Raw genomic sequence first — 16627 nt, 5'->3', positions numbered from 1 at the left:
ACATCTAAGCTTCAGGGTTAATTAAGATTAAAATGTATGTTTTGTTGTGAAATATGACTGTAGTGCACAGTATGTTCTGTAAACAAAGCAAGCAGTCCTGCTGAGCAGGAATATGACAATTTGGAGAAGAATATCACATATGTATAGCACCCCACCACCCCTTCCATTTTTTATGGATCCATCACAGCTCAAATCTTTTTGGATTAGTTTGTGGAAAACTCCATGTCTAAACTGTGAAATTAATTTTCTTGCAATTCACCGAGAAACTGTTACTGAATCAAACAATATGTCTACCGACTGTTATGTCTCAAAATCTGACCCAAAGTCCAAACTAAAGTTTGCAAGATCAAGAGATCAATTAGCAGTTTTTAATGGAGAGATGAAAATCACTAATTATTGATTGAAAAATGAGCAGCAGTGAACAAGACACTTCTCTATCCATCACACCTGTCTCCACTGTTACTAGTTACAAGTCAGAGGTCAAAGGTCAGGAGTCTTTGAGCTGTCCATTCATGTTTTGTTCTGGGCTTCCATTTAGTTCTGCAGTTATCCAACAGTGTCTGGAACTAGAGGGTGAGACCCAAGCGCCAAATGGAGTCTGAGGTGGATAATGAGAAGTCACAGACTATAAATAATTTTAAAAGTTTTAATCCAGATACCAAAACAGTAACCAGTGCAACAGGCCTATTGTATCTGTAAAAAGTGTATTTTTAAGAATGAAATGCCTTAATGATGGGTTAAAATTTATAAAAGTTAGTAAATACATCAGAATTATGGTCATGGTCACAGTTGTGGAAAAACCTGTCTCCAGCAAATTTTCAAAATCAAGCTCCCATGAGGTTTGACATAGAATTACCAAATTTGATACAAGCATGCCATGCCCTGGTAAGGACTAAAGCCATGCAGCCCTACCCTACTCAACAGAAAGTACAAATTCTTTTCATTTGAATAAATGATTTTTGCATTGCTTTTGCCATGTCCTACACTTTATTTTAACAATCTTCTGGAGAAATAACAGGAACTTAAATTTTGGACGATGTGATCTGAAAACCTTTGTGATCAAACATTATAAAAACAGTGACTATTCATTGAATTGTGTTACTGTGAAAACATGATGATTTATGTTTTGCCAATACAGTTTTATCAGTTGCTTTGGTGTATTTCCCAGGTCAGAGCTGAATTGCTTGTGGACAGTTTTCTAGTTTTTTTTACATTATCAATTGCTATTGTAAAAATACACTATAAATATTCTCTGCTGAAAAATCTTTCCCCAAAACATTTAGGTATTAATCTGTTGCTTAAGTCATTACATGTGTTTAACTACACATCATAATCTGTCAAGCAGATTTCATACATTTCTAATACTTTTTTAGGTAAATGTGCCTCAAATCAAATTAAATGAGTGAAGACATCACAGCAGACTACTGCAGAGGATGCTCTGACATGCTACATCACTAGAGATAAAATCTGTTGTACAGTGCCGTAACTGTTCAAAATCCTAGAAGCAGATTCACAGCCCCTGGTAGGGGCTCTGATTTCCTTGCTGCATTTGAGGCCCCTAAGGGTTCAGTCCCCTGAGCTAATCAATGAGCTCTTGATGGCAGAGGTGGAGCTCTGGTTTTCGTGCTGAATTTGGGGCCAATGAGCATCTAGGTCCCTGAGGGAGGAGGCAGAGATCTGGTTTTCTTGCTGTGTTTGGGGCCCCTGAGGGTCTGGGCCCTTGGGACAGACCTCAGGCCCCTGATGAAGGAGGTGAACATTGTGTTTATAAAATCTTTTGCTGTGAAATCAGTGGAACAGAATGGGTTTGGGTCTGTCACAGTGGAGCTGTTTGTTTCTGACACTGTAGTGTTGCCATGGAGACATGCATTTAACAGCAGGTGAGGGGGGCAGGCGGCCCCACCCACCGACAGCAGCACTCCGAGTTAAACCAAGTTGTTTTCCTGTAACACTCAGAGGTGAACACTGGCGAGCAGCAGGCTGCCGCTTTACCGTCGCCACAAAGAATTCAGCTTCCAAACTGCTTCCAGATCAGCTCATTAACACACACACACACACTGAGTCAGATTCCTGTGTGATGGCGTCATGTGCAGCTGTGCATCCCCAGGGTCCAGACCCGGTCAGGACAGGAGGGGCAGTTTGGCTCGGGGAAGATTAAAGTGAGTTTCCATTCTGTTCACATGTGGATGTTGTTGTTTCCTGCTGCTGTGTTGTGTTCATGAGTTCAGGCCTGTATTCTGTATTTTCACATTTACACCACACTAGACCCTCCTCCGAACTGCAATGGTACAAGAATCTGTCCTACTGGGTTCGGTATAACTAGGTTACATATTTGCATGTTGACAGAATAAAGGCTTTTACACACCCGTGGCATTGCAAATCCATGGAAAACACTCACTTTTGAATATCTCACATCAAAACTATTCACACCAGAGGTTAAATGAGTTTGGTTCAGTTGACACTTATTCAGTGAGAGGTTCAGATAGATGCTCTTCTGCTCATTGTGAATAAAAATGAAGGTATGATCAAACAACCATGATCCAGTACTTACATTGTTGATTATGTTAAAGAATGGTGGATTACTTTGTAAATGTAAATGACATTTATGTTTCTAAAATTGAACTCACAATCAATACAACCAAAGCTAAATTGTCATGTTTACATGTGAAATAACAACTCCTTCATCTTTACCTTTATTCTACTTTTATTTTATATTAGTATTTTAGATTTCAGATGAATGATAACAAAAACTTACAGATTACAGTGTAAAAAAAAAAAACATTAATTCACTGAAAAAAGCCAATAATGTATCTGTAAAGTGTGAGGTTTGAACCAAAACTGCTGATAAAACCACATCTTCCTCTTGTCCACACGCCACATCGATCCACGCCCGTGTCTTTTCCTTCTTTCTTTGGTCAAATGGAACTCATTCATAGTCCTTGTGGTGACCTCTGACCTCAGTCATCGCCCTCATCCTCATGGTGGTGGGATTCAAGGTCCTGCAGGTCAGGTGGCTCCTCCAGTGCTTCCTGGTGGACGTGCTGGATGGACACCATACCGGTCAGCAGAGCATAGCTCAGCATGGCGCCCAGAGCCACCAGAGCTGACAGGAACTGTTTTTTCCGCTTGTTGGGGACATTGTCAAAGTCTGCGCCTTCAGACTGTGTCGACGGCTTCTGGTTGGTGGTCTCTGTGGAGATAGAGATGGAGTCAGCAAAGACTAGAACCAGGACTGGGAAGGGAATGTGATACATCTATGGCATAGAAGGAATTACTATCAAAAACTTTCTTGGCACAAACTTTCAACACCCAAGGAATACATCTGTTTATACCCAGATCCAATGATGCTGGTCATTAACTGTGTAATGTGATGTTACATAATGTTACACACTTAGTTAACCAGTAATTACCAAGCAACATGGCAGCCTACATGGACACTAATCCTCCTACTCTGTGACAAGAACTGAATAACTTTGGGTCCTAAAACTAAACAAGGTATTTGAGGACATCATTCTGAGTTTTGGGAAACTTTTTCACCCTTTTTTATTTCATTGACCAAAAATGCATCTATGAATTATTAAACTAATCAATAAATCAACCAACCAAGATTGAAAGTAATCATTCACTACAGCTCTGATGTTACAAAAAAAACTGACAATGTACAGGTAGCCCAGTGATATCCTGCCACTGTGGCCTTTAAATAAACTCTATTTGAATCTTTTTCTCTGCAGCTCTTCGTTCTTCTAATTCATGTTTTTATCTAATTGAATTTGAATTATCTGTTCTCTTAGCTCACAGCTGAATGAACAAACTCTAATCAGCTGTTCTGAAACTCAAATTTTTCCATCTTAGAGTTCAGTAACTTTGGCATCAGATTTTCTTAAACGTGTTTTCTGGAACAGACCCCAGAATAGTTTAAGTCAGAAACAGAGACAGCGTCATCAGTTGTTTAATCCAAACACGAAGGAGGCATGTTCAATCAGCTCCAAACATTTTCCATCTTCACATGGTTTATATGAGCTCATTGAGCAGATAGATGGACTGACTGGATAGAAAACAGGTTTCACTGAGCTGATGCTGCAGAGCTCAAAGACGTTCTGTTAAAGAGTCGTTTTATGAACAAAACAATGGTCGTCACTTTTTCCTAGGGTCAATTCAACTCCACTGTAAAAGGCAATGGTCGTTATTAGACTTTGTGTTTGCATGTGATCTGGGTTGACAGCAAGGCTCAGTGATATGTTTTTACACTCTCTACAGCATACACCAATAACATGAGGTTAAGCAGCCGTAGCCTGTTTTGTTGGTACATTAATCCATGGCTGTTATTGGTCTGGACAGAGGATTTACTTACAATAATTAAATCACATGGCTGATCCTTTATTACTTAAAGGAGCAAATGTAGTATTCATAGTTTAAAATATTCCAAAATTACCTAAAATCATCATTAGAGTATAGAATAAAAAGTTAAGATGTAAACAATTGATATAAGCAATTTATTGTATTGTTTAAATGTGAACTGAATTTAATCACAACCACAGGCTGGAATGTCACTGTGAATGTATGTGATCACTAGAGGGAGTAGTGTGTGACTCCCATGGGGAGGACAAGAAATGCTAAGTCAAACTGAGAAGGAGAACCAGTTAGAAACAGCTTTCAAAGTCAAAGAAATTAATTTTAAAAAATAAGCATTGCTGCTGTTTTTACCACTGGACACAACTTTTTTTCAGTTTTTGAGAAGAAAAGTAAACAGAGATAGAAAGTAAACTACTGGCTGACACAAAATGTGAAACTTATAAGACACTGTTGTCTGAGTTGGCATATGAAGGAGAAAACTTAATGACAATGTAGTACAAATGTGTGTGAACATTAATCTTTATACTTCATTCAGTGAGTGATAAAGTCTGTGAAGACAGTGTTAATTTATTGCTGTTTTTTTTTCAGTTGTGGGTGGGTTCTGATTCAATTCTCCCCCATGATATTGATAGTTTGGATATTACAATTACATATAACATTTAACTTAATCTTGTTATTTCATTGTCAGTGTCACTGTTTGTGCTAAAGTGAGCTTGAAGTGATTTGACAGTAAACAGAACTTTATTTCCAAGTCACTGCCTGCTCACACTTTATTAAAAAATAATTAAAATTGATTCATTATGTCCCTTTTTATGATTGACTAAGATTTTAGAATCCCCTATATGCACCATACATTATTCTCTCCATGGGATTTGTCGACAGTATCCAACTATAAAACCTCCGACACTGATACTTTAATGATCTCAAACCACTCAGACTCATTCACAGGCTGAATTCCACAGGTCTGAGCTCAGTCCACCTCACCTCGTCCGTCTCGGGGGAAGTAGAGCAGCAGAATGTTGGTGCAGAAGTTGTTCAGGTTGTCCAGAGACTTCAGATGCTGCTGCAGTTTCCCATTGGGTAGCTTGGACTTCAGGATGGGAGCCAAGTGACCGAATACATAGGCGTCCAGAGAAGAAGGCCTGAGGACAAATACTTCACTGTCAGTCTTTTATCAGCTGGAAGTGCACACTTACACACACGTGTCTGACTTTTGAGAAACAGGACAACATCATGAACCATTTATAGAGTAACTTAGTTTAAAGCCCTCTGGAAAATGATTCTGGCTGTTGTCGTCATGCAGCTGGAGCACATGACACCATCAACAAGGGCCACAGGGGCCAACTGCAGCCAAACTCAAAGCTACAGTTGGCCACAAGGGATAAATATACAAACCATACAATCTAACTCAGGAGAAGGATTTGTAAATATCTAGAGTCTCCTCTGTGCTCGGTGAAGTTTATCAGCTCCCAGTGAAGATCCTATAAGCCTTTATGAAAACAGACCCTGGCTCCTCAACAAGCCTGAAAACACTTACGAGTCTCCGAAAAAGAACTTGTGTGATCCAAGGCGCTGGGACAGCAGGTTCATACACTCTACAGCTTCACGATACAACTGAAAAACATAACATGCACAGAATGCAACACATACACGTTAGCCAATCAGCTTACACACACAGAATCAAAAGAAAAGAGGTGAATAGTGTGAAATGTGATGCTTCTCTATGATCTGAGGCAGGAATGATGTGTCCATAATTGATTACATTCATTCTGTAAAAACACTGATCACCTCCACCTCTAAGGCTATGAACTAAACTTAAATACTTTAATGGCACTGACTGAATTTATTATATTCTCTTAAGTAACAAAAAACATAATGTCTTTTAATACAAGACGTCAATATTTAAGGAAAGTCAGCGCAGCAGCATTTACACATGGGTTTTATATATATTATTCATTACAACAACTGACCATCTCAAAGTGAAATAATTAGGTTTGCTTTTTATGTTTTAAAACTGCTTTGAGTGAAAAAATGGCAGAAATATAAAGAGCAAAAAACAGACAAGTTAGATTAAGAAAAAAAGGGTTTTATGGTTTTGCAAGCCATTACGCCAGTAGTTGTACTAATATCAACCATTTCTGAATGATACCAAATCCTACAAATCCATCCTTTGGCTGATACAATTTATTGCAACTGATGCAAACAGAGCCCTAAAGACAAGCAGCATATAAGCCCCTCAGGGTCAAAGGTCACTGACTGACAGATAAGTTATACAGGTCACACTGAACAAGTGTTTTTGCCCTTTCAACCCCAAATTCAACAAGTTTAAGTTTATGGTCACTGGGAAAATATCTGTCTGTATGGAAAGTCTGAATTCTTCCCTTTAAATGTCCAGTCACTGAGCTGCTAAACAGGTCATGGAAAGGTCATGAAAAGGTCAAAATGCTTAACAGGCTAACTTACCAAAATGTCAAGGTTTTTAAGATTTCTTTTGTGTTGCTGTTTTTGATCCAGTGTAGTATGAATTATTTTTGGATTTTTATTTGTTATTTAGTTTTTATCTCTTGGCCAACTTCTGGCCGAAGGGGTATAGTAATCATCTTGTCGTTTGTCCATTCAATGACATAATTGCATTATCTGAAGAATGCAGTGAGATACCTGCACCAAATTTATACTCTGGATGCATCTTGGCATGGAGCAGAAGCCTATTGAAAATATGTGACCTTGACCTACTTTTTCAAGGTCCATTGGCCTTGTGCAGTTATAATATCTGAGCACTTTCAAATATAAATATGTATGTAATAAGTTTTACACAAAGACAATCTAATCTAAATTATAGGGCAGTAACTTTCAACAGACTCTTACATTATATTTGGCCAAGGGGGATTAAAAGTGTGCAGCACGTTTACTTTAGTAGGTTAATTTATTGAGATAAATTGTCCAAAGGTGTGAATGTGTGAGTGAACAGTTGTTTATCTTTACAAGTCAGCTCTGTGATGAACTGGCGACATGGATATCCCACCTTCTCCCAATGTCAGCTAGTATCAGGTCCAACCCTACAAAAGATTAACCTTCCAACCAAAAGCATCTAGTGATCTAAAATGTTTAATGACTTCTGAACCACTAATCCCATGAATCCATTTATATACTTCAAATAAAATGCAGTTTCTCAGCTTTTCAGCGGCATCATATATGACCCATTTGGACATCCAGAGGCAGGACGTATTAGTTTGATCTCAAAATAAAAATGTGAAAGAAAATACATTTTCAAGTGTGAAAACAGCCTCAGACACCAGGTAGAACTGAGACAGGTGAACAAGTGTGAGTAGAGAGAGTATCTTGTGAGCTTGAACATTTCAGACATCTTTGAAACACTTTAATATGACGCTAGTTACACAGAGCATCTTCCCTAGGTGTTAACTTCAGTGCATCTCAGGACAGATTCCTGTTCAGATTGATGGAGAATGTGGACAGATTAGTCCAAGACAGCCTACGAATACATCCTAAGTCAACAGGTAGGAATGTGTCCTGAGTGAGTAGAGACCAACATGTGACTGGATTCACTGGGACCAGACAATGTCGGGTTTCAACAAGGCCTCAAAAAATACTGTATCTGTGACTCAAACCAATTAAAATTACTTTTCATAAGGTCATGTAATTTCATGGCTAACAAAAAACTACTGCTTAAAAAATAACTTATGTTCAGAAAATGTACATATATATATCCTTTAATATGTAAAAGATTCTTTAAAATAAAAATAAATATTTTTTCCTGACCAGTTGTTGCTTTCTCAGGGGAAGTCTCAGGGGATGGATTAGGAAAGGTCAGATGTCACCAGTGATGCTCAGTGAGGTGATGATGAGTATCTTCAACCCTGACCTGGACTCATGTTGTTTGATTTCAACCTGACTCTAAGCCTGTGATTTTTCTTGTAAAAGTCGATGTTCTGAATGAGCTCTTCCCCGAACACTCTCTAACCTCTGAACTTCTCTGAGTGGCACATTTCCAGGACACAGATCCATTGAGGAGTTTTTCCTCTGTGGAAATTTGTTCCAACCACTTGAAGACTTGAACACATGGAAACCATATCTGAGCACAGAGTGGAAAACCAAGAACTGTTGCTGCTGATCTGACGCACAATTAAAGGCAGACGTGTTCCGTCCGCTGCTGCCTGCAGTGGTTTTCTGTTCAGTTCTGTAGTAACGTAGTCTGTAGTCGATTTTTCCTCATTTCACGTCACACGTGTCGGGCCTCACCTCCTTCTCCAGCTCGTCTCCAGCCTCCAGACTCTCGTCTCCTCGCAGCAGTCGCAGTTTTTCCAGCTGTCTGCTCTGCATCCGACCTGGTAGGAAGAAATTGAGGGGGAAGGGCATGTGCTCGGCGTACCAGCGACGAGTCACCTCCACATAGTTCTTAGGTTCGACCCAGAAGGCGTAGATCTGCAGAGGATGAAACAGATCATCTGGCACCTGTCTGTATTTAACATGAACACATTCAGAACAGAAATGGGTCGCTGAATCTGACCAGAGCTGGCATCAGCTTCTCCTCCATCAGAGAGATGAAAGCCAGGCTGTCAGCACCTTCCTTCGCTGACAGGTCATAGTCTGCGTTGTACTTCTGAAAAACACAAACCAGAACACAGATAATTAGCAGGTTTCGAGCAGTTCAGTTTAAGACCTTTATAAAGACCTGTTGCTGTAGATCAGACTCTGTTGATGCTCCTAATGTGAAGACAGAACATGACTGGTAAAGGCAGGTGTTTGCTGGTCTCTTATTATAGCAGCTTTACATATATAACATCTCTGAAGGTGCAGTGACCTTAAAGCAGTATAGAATCTCCAAAAAGTTTTCAATCAAGCACTACATGTTCTATTCTAAGATTTCATTAAACTGAACTGGCTCACATTACAGCACAGATACATTATGTTTGTTTCCATATGGACTGATTTTGATCACAATATATCATTTATATCCAGGTAATTAGAGGTGGACCGATGGTGGATTTTTGAAGACCAACATAATAACAATAGTTTCTAAGATCAAAAGCTAGTATGACCTTCCCCATGAAAACAATTTGACACTGAAAATTGTTGGAGTGAACATCTAAATCAAAATAATAAATAATTAAAACGTTGACTCAATAAAAAAAAAGAATCCCAATTAAGTAATTAAAAAATAAATGTTGAATTGAATATAACACTAGCCCTCGTAAGTCTTCGTGATTTTTATTTTTCTGCTTTCATTTGCCCTTGGCAGTCGGTACTTCCAGTTTAGAGCCTAATCTGTTGGTAACAATCAGTGCAAACTTCTGCCAACACAGTTCTTACTGATAATGACTGAAGTTTGAAGAAAGAGGCCCTCCTCCTCTGTAGCTATAAAATGTTCATTCTAAGGTAAGGGAAACACAAGGATTCTTATTCTTGGGTGATTATAGACTAATCCTCTGTCATTAAAGCCCTGTAAATCTTACACACTGCACCTTTAAATGAAGGAAAATTTAAAAAAGTATACCTAAACTTTACCCTTTAAAATAACCTTTGTCAAAATTTGAGGTAAGAAATGGGCATTAACTTTGCACAAGGACTGCCTGGCGTTGAATTTATTTCATCTTTTTTATCCATATTGAATAAAAATGTAAATTAATTAAACTGATGTTAACTTCATGATGTGATGCATTTTTTTAAACCTGTCAAACTTACATTTTGAACATTGTAAGAATTCTGATTATAGGGCTTTTATCTTATGTTATGGAGACCCTGATCGGATCAGAAAGCTAAAGACACTGATGTCTGTAAAAGTCAGACTGACACGTGTCCGTCAGAGTCATCACTGTGTTTATATCCAGATCCAGATGTTGGGGAGGTCTCAGAGACAGCTCTGCACACGCTCCCAGGTATTTCTCAGGTTTTATTGGCTCCTCAGAGACTTGTACAGGTGTGACTTCACACCTGAAGGGTTAAACACACAAACCACATCACACTGGACAAGACAAGGTGGATGGTGGGTTTACAGACTCCATATTCACTGTGAGCAGCTGCTCTGACCATCATTCACACCTACAATGTTATCCTTTACACTGTTTTGGCTGATGGTGTTTCTGTCCTGATGCATGAAGAATTGATTAACACAACTTGCTCACCACATCATTTCTGGTCACGAGGAAGGTCAAAGGTCACCAAAACTAGCATAGGTCATACTTCGAAAGCTGTACCAAAAGAACTATGTCCAAGAGGATCACGAGCCTCATTCTTCTTCTTCTTCTTCTGCACAGAAGCAGAGCAACAGCAGCTGAAACACAGTTAATCTGTGCACCGGAGCATGAAGCCGACACTTTCCTCTGCAGCCGCTCACTGCGGTTTCTGACCGACCTACCGCAGCCACAGGCACCAAGCATGCTGGGTAATGGCTTCCAGCTGCCTGTTAGCTCCTGAATGCAGACGAAGGTTTGGAGCTATGACTGCTGAGAAGAAAGTGGGTCAGAGGAGCGAGACGGAAGGGAAACATCGACTGAATGTTGACTGAACGTCGGCTGAGTTCACTGTCAGAAAATATGAACGATATTGTCCCTGCAGCTGCTGTTGGAGCATTACACGGTTTTGCTCTGCATCAATGAAAAGCCTTTGAGCAGGTAGGGCTCCCTGCAGAGTTTGACTTACAGCAAGAGTTTTGTTACTCAAGGCTGGTAAGCAAACCTTGATTTCAAGTTACAACAGTGAGGTACTAGGTCTCCATAAAAAAATTCCATTTTAGTTCTGCTTAGTGGTGCCTAAGTGGAGAAACATAAATGTAATGACTTTAGATTGGCACGAGTCTGCACAGCAAACATCACGACAGTTTGAAAGATGACTCATGGTAAACTGTCAAAAGTGTAAATTCATTTCAGAAAAGAAAACAACAGCAAAGCAAACAGTAAAGCATGTATGAAGTCATTAACTTGGTCTAATGGAGCCAAAATCAAAGAATCTGAAAACACACACCTTCGTTCTGCAGCTCCCTGCTCTCAGTAAAATCTACAAACTAAATATACAGATGACCTAACATTATTCAATGCTGTTCAATGTGGAATGTGACATGACTTTTCTATGTTTCAATGTTATAACACCGAGTAGAGCAGTTAGTCATGTCCAAGTTGCATCTGACAGAATCTGATCAGTGATTTGTAATTTAAGCTGTCAATCATATAATGGGGATTAAATACTCAATACTGAATTAGAGTAGATACTGAAGTTTAATATCCTCTCAGATAACTTGAATTGCAATATGCTGAAAGGTAATTATGGAAGTTTTTCCTAACTCTAAAAAATATCAAGCACAGCAGGTTTAATGAGAGTAAATGCTTTAGTTACCTGTTTTCTAAGGTGGATGATGATGTCAGAGGGTCTGGATATGGTCTCTTTTTGATTTGTCCTCAGAGCAGGCAGAGAACCTTCAAAACACAAAAATAATTATTTATTATATTGTTATGGTTTGTTATAGTGTTGTTATTCAGTACGGTGGGTGCTGTCTCACCACTGGGACTCCTCCAGGGGTTGGAGATCTTGTGAAGTTTCAGTGGAGCTCCTGCAAACTGGGCGTAGGCCTGCAGAGAGAAAACATATACACCGTAACATACTATACGATCAGCACGTCAACAGCTGCTTTTGACAAACCAGCTGTTTGTCAACTTGTGAACACACACCAACAAAAGTATGCATGACATTACCAGAAAAAAATGACATTATTACAAAGATGAATCTGTTGAATCTCTGAAAAGCTGCTGGAATTCTGGACCTTTCTAATGTTCTTTTTCTCTGATGGATTTCTTATGTTTTTGTTTCATTCTGTCTTTTTACGTCATTTTCATCTAGTTACATCTTGTTGCGCCTGTGCCATCGTTTTCATTTTTAAGACACTTCTGTCAGCTCATACCTTTTACATCATGTTTGCTTTCTTGTATCTTCACATTTTTCATCTTTTTACATTTTTTATGTGTGCTTTTCACCAGTGGATTATTTGCTCACCAGAGCATTATTTTTTTCTCTGTGTTATTGTTTTTAGCCATTTAGGCTGAAATGTGTCTTGCTGTGATGGAGCTGTAATTGAACCTAAAGCTACAGCTTTCATTTGGTAGAAACAGGATGGAGTGATGTCTTAACTTAGAGTAAACATCTCTGGAGTTCTGAATGGACTCTTCTTCATTCTGGAACAGAAGCTCTAAACTAAATAAATAAAAAAGTGAGTCTACGAGTGTGTTTGGACTGCTGATCTCAGCTCTTTCAGGAAAACCTGTTCAGTGACTCAGATCTACTGGAAACTCAAAGAAAAGCTCCGTTCAACTTTTACAACCAGAAAATATGAGAAAGAATTTCCTCATAAACCCACTGCCGTTATGTCAGACTGTGACGATGAGAGTGAAGACGTTTGTTCCACAGAGAGAACGTCCAATACACACAATAACCCCCCACCCCCCCAAACCCCCATCCCACAATCCCACAGGCTCACTGCTCACTCACATTAAACTCTGCCGACAGGCTCTGAGTGTGGAAATATTTTAAACACTCAACATTAAAGGAATGGAAATGTATTTTTTAACAAAACAGCTTCAGAGTCTAATGGCATTTTGACACATTTCACACATAAGACGTTCTGTCAGTCCAGTTTTCTTTGGACTGATTAACGGACTGAGCTTTGAAAACAAAGGGCTCATCCCCCTGTTTCATCTCCGTTTCATGTAATAACAAGCTTCATGAGTCATTTTACATTTTAAAACCTTTTCTTGGCATTCAGAAGACTTAATGCATAAAAAACCTCAGTGTTTTATTACATCTCTTTTATCACTGAGCTCTGTGGGGTCACTCATTTTTGGACTGAAGGGGATTTTTTTCTAATGCAGTTCTATGACTAACGACTGGGGGGATTTGGCATCAAGTATGAGTGGTGCTACAGTATCCAGTTTTCTTAATATATTCATGGTCTGGATCCACGACTTTCTTCTTCTTTGGTCAATGTACAAAATATCATCAGTACAATGACTGAGCAGCAGCAACAAACGAAAATAAAGAAGAGGAAACTTTAAGATCTAATACTGAAATCTGAAATGAATCTTTTATTTTATTAGACACTAGATAACTGTTGAACTGAAAGTGCAAGTCAACGTATTCCATCAATAAGTGTAGAAATGAACAAAGAACTTCCTGTAAAAAGTCTAGGTGAGAGTGACTTTTATCTTTTGATCTATAATTTTGCCTAAAAGTCAGCAATTCTAATTTAGGAGACTGATAATAACTATCAGCCACTAGTGCCTAAAACTTCTACCAAGTTCTGACAGTTTGTAAAACCAACACCTACTTGCCTCTTCAAACAATCATAGGCAAAATGCTTTACCCCAAACATCATCAAAACCCTAAGAAAATCAAGGGAAAACACTATTCAATAACACACTGTTAACATGTGCACTGTAACACTTATTAAGTTTTACAAACCAGCCACTCAACCACAAACACCTCAGACTGTTTGATGGGTTTTTGATTCTTTAACTTTGTTAACTGATGACAAGATGATACTCTGTCAGGAAACATGTTACTTATTGAATCACTGATCACAGGTTACACATTCAGAGATAAGAATAGAAAACTCCTCTCCTGAATGAGTTTATTTGATGTGTACAGTTTGTACTTTACACATCAGATGCCAAGGATGCATCTATGGTTCCACCTCCTGGCCAATCTAGAGCTCTACACTGGAGCCACATGGTAACATCGCTGACACAAGGAGAGGCGCTAGTGATGGTCTAAGACAGACCAGTATGAGTGGAACAATATCCATAACTACAGCTATATATGGCTACTGTACATGCACAGTTCTTCACAAATTAAAAACTTTTTTCGTAATTTTTTGACATAGTGTGTCTTGGTCCTGAAGTTACTCTTGTATGACTGTGCAACACAAAGTCAAAGAGTTGTACTGAGACATGGAGAGATTCAATTATCACTTATTCTAATCAACCATGAATGTGACTCAACAGTAAGTATAAGAAGGGGTTCAGTCAACTACAGGCTCCATTATACTGGCCATGGATGTGTTAAGAGAAATGCTCTAACAATAAATCTATGATTAACATATTTAGTTCCACACATTCTTCTTTCCATACATTCCACTGCATTTTTAAAAATATTCTTAGCGTAAAAATACTTATTACAGTATGATCCACTGAGGTCAGTAACAGTTGAATGCCACCCAGTCTAGAGGAAACAACCAGAACAACTTAAGTCTTGTATATTAAATGTACAGCATTTCTCAATTTATCTGTTCTTCAGACTCCACTGTCTCAAATATTCATTCATCTATTCATTCATTCATTCATTCATTATCTGAACCCGCTTTATCCCAGCTAGGGTCGCTGGAGCGTATCACAGCTATTTATGGGCGAAGGCCTCAAACAAGTCTCAAACAGTCTGATGTTATTCCAATTTAGGCAGCAGAGCTAGACCCAATTAAACTGTTTGGCCAACAAGATTTTTTAAGAACTATGTTATTAACAGGTCGTTTTTAACAATACTGGCAACATTTTGTGAAGATTTGTTAAAAGATGTTCCTAACATTCAAACAATGGCAGACTAGCATCTGAACCACAAACACATCAGACAGAAAATATCTTGAACTAATAATGATCAACTTTTCGTATAATAACGTGTTTTCATATTTTTATTTTTCTGTTCTGACAGGAATACACATCAATAAACATAAACTAAGAGAGGAATTTATGAATATTTAGAAGAAGCGGGGATTGAATTTGTATCGGCAAAGTTCAGATAGATAGATAGATAGATAGATAGATAGATAGATAGATAGATACTTTATTGATCCCGAGGGAAATTCCAGAATATAGTCTAATATGAGGTTAATAACATATTGAATATAGCCTACTTGATGTATAAAAACTCATGCTCAGTGGGATGTAGCTGTTGACTATCATGAACATCAAGTACAAATCAATTTTGTTACATCAGCAGACTAAGATAAGATAAGATATTCCTTTATTAGTCCCACAAGGGCAAATTCAAGATTTACATCAACAATAGACTCACTTTACCATATCATTTTTGTCCATTTTATTGAAAACATTATTGTTTGTAGCATAAATGTTATTTGACATCCATACGGTGACGAAAGGCTATGAAAGCCTGTGGCCCAGTTCTTTGTGCTAATTACTCAAACGTGTCTCCTGGAGCCTTGTAGTTTAAACACAGCCTGTGATTTTTCCAGTAATTGTCCAATCTTAATTTGATTGGACTTAATTTGAAAGTAGTTATTTAAATTAATTTTCGGTGATTTACATTTTTTTTAAAACCACTTTAACTTTCAGGAGTTTTGGTAACGTGTTTTGTTGAAACTATACAGTCAAAAGCTTTATGAAATACTTCATAGCTTTGGCTTGTTACTTAAAATAGTAAAAGTCAAATATGAGAATGACTGAATGTTTCTCGGTGTTTAAATGAAGTTGTCAGTTGATCTATAACAGCTTTTATTCTGAAACATTGATAAACTTTAATTCTGACAAACTTATCATGTGGCTTTATTAACAGGTTTAGATTAAACTGACGACATGTAACCTGTTGACTGTTAAGACCATAAATACATATTATTGGCATATTTATGGCAGTGATCAATACAGATCAATTCATTCAGTGACAGATGTCTCATGGATCATCGTGTCCGTCCGTGTCTCTTCATCAGTTAGCATGCTAACATGATCAGCTAGTTCTGGGTATCTTTACTGGGTTTCGTGGGCGTGAATAAGTTCTCTAGCCCAGTTCGGCTCGGTCCGGGCTGGTTCGACAGGAGACTCACCAGAACCACCAGACAGTCGGTATTGACGGACGGTAAACCCCAGTCTCCTTCCCAGCAAAACAACTCGTCCGGCGCCGCCATCTTCACCGGAAAAGTGACCTTCGACACCGGAAAAGACGTTACAACACCGGACTTTCAAAATAAAACGCATATGAACTTTTATATATATATATATATATATATATATATATATATATATATATATATATATATATATATATATATATATATATATATATATATATATATATATATATATAAGGGTAGAGACTGCGATCTGGTAGGATCGGCGATTCTACCAGTAGAGATTCTACCAGTAGAGATTCCGATCGTAGTCTCTACTGGTAGAAACTCCGATCCTGCCAGTAGAAGGGTTAGGGTTAGGGTTAGGGTTAGGGTTCGGATCGGAGTTTCTACCAGTAGAGACTCTGATCGGAGTTTCTA

The 16627-nt window shown here is 38.4% G+C and overlaps 1 protein-coding gene across 1 annotated transcript; it reads right to left on the bottom strand.

Annotated features, from left to right (window-relative positions):
• Positions 1-2692: 2692 nt before the first annotated feature.
• mtx1a (metaxin 1a) lies at positions 2693-16320 on the bottom strand. The gene is made up of 8 exons (XM_030157866.1): positions 16184-16320; positions 11864-11933; positions 11701-11780; positions 8879-8971; positions 8611-8793; positions 5891-5967; positions 5338-5495; positions 2693-3190 (listed from the first exon to the last, which is right to left on the bottom strand). The coding sequence occupies exons 1-8, from the start codon at positions 16262-16264 to the stop codon at positions 2958-2960; spliced, it is 975 nt and encodes a 324-aa protein (XP_030013726.1). The 5' UTR covers positions 16265-16320; the 3' UTR covers positions 2693-2957.
• Positions 16321-16627: the final 307 nt, after the last annotated feature.

The sequence above is a fragment of the Sphaeramia orbicularis genome, chromosome 16, assembly GCF_902148855.1.
Source record: "Sphaeramia orbicularis chromosome 16, fSphaOr1.1, whole genome shotgun sequence".
Classification (NCBI taxonomy): Eukaryota; Metazoa; Chordata; class Actinopteri; order Kurtiformes; family Apogonidae; genus Sphaeramia; species Sphaeramia orbicularis.
Note: the sequence above shows the minus strand (reverse complement) of the source record. Positions and strands in the feature narration are given on the sequence as shown.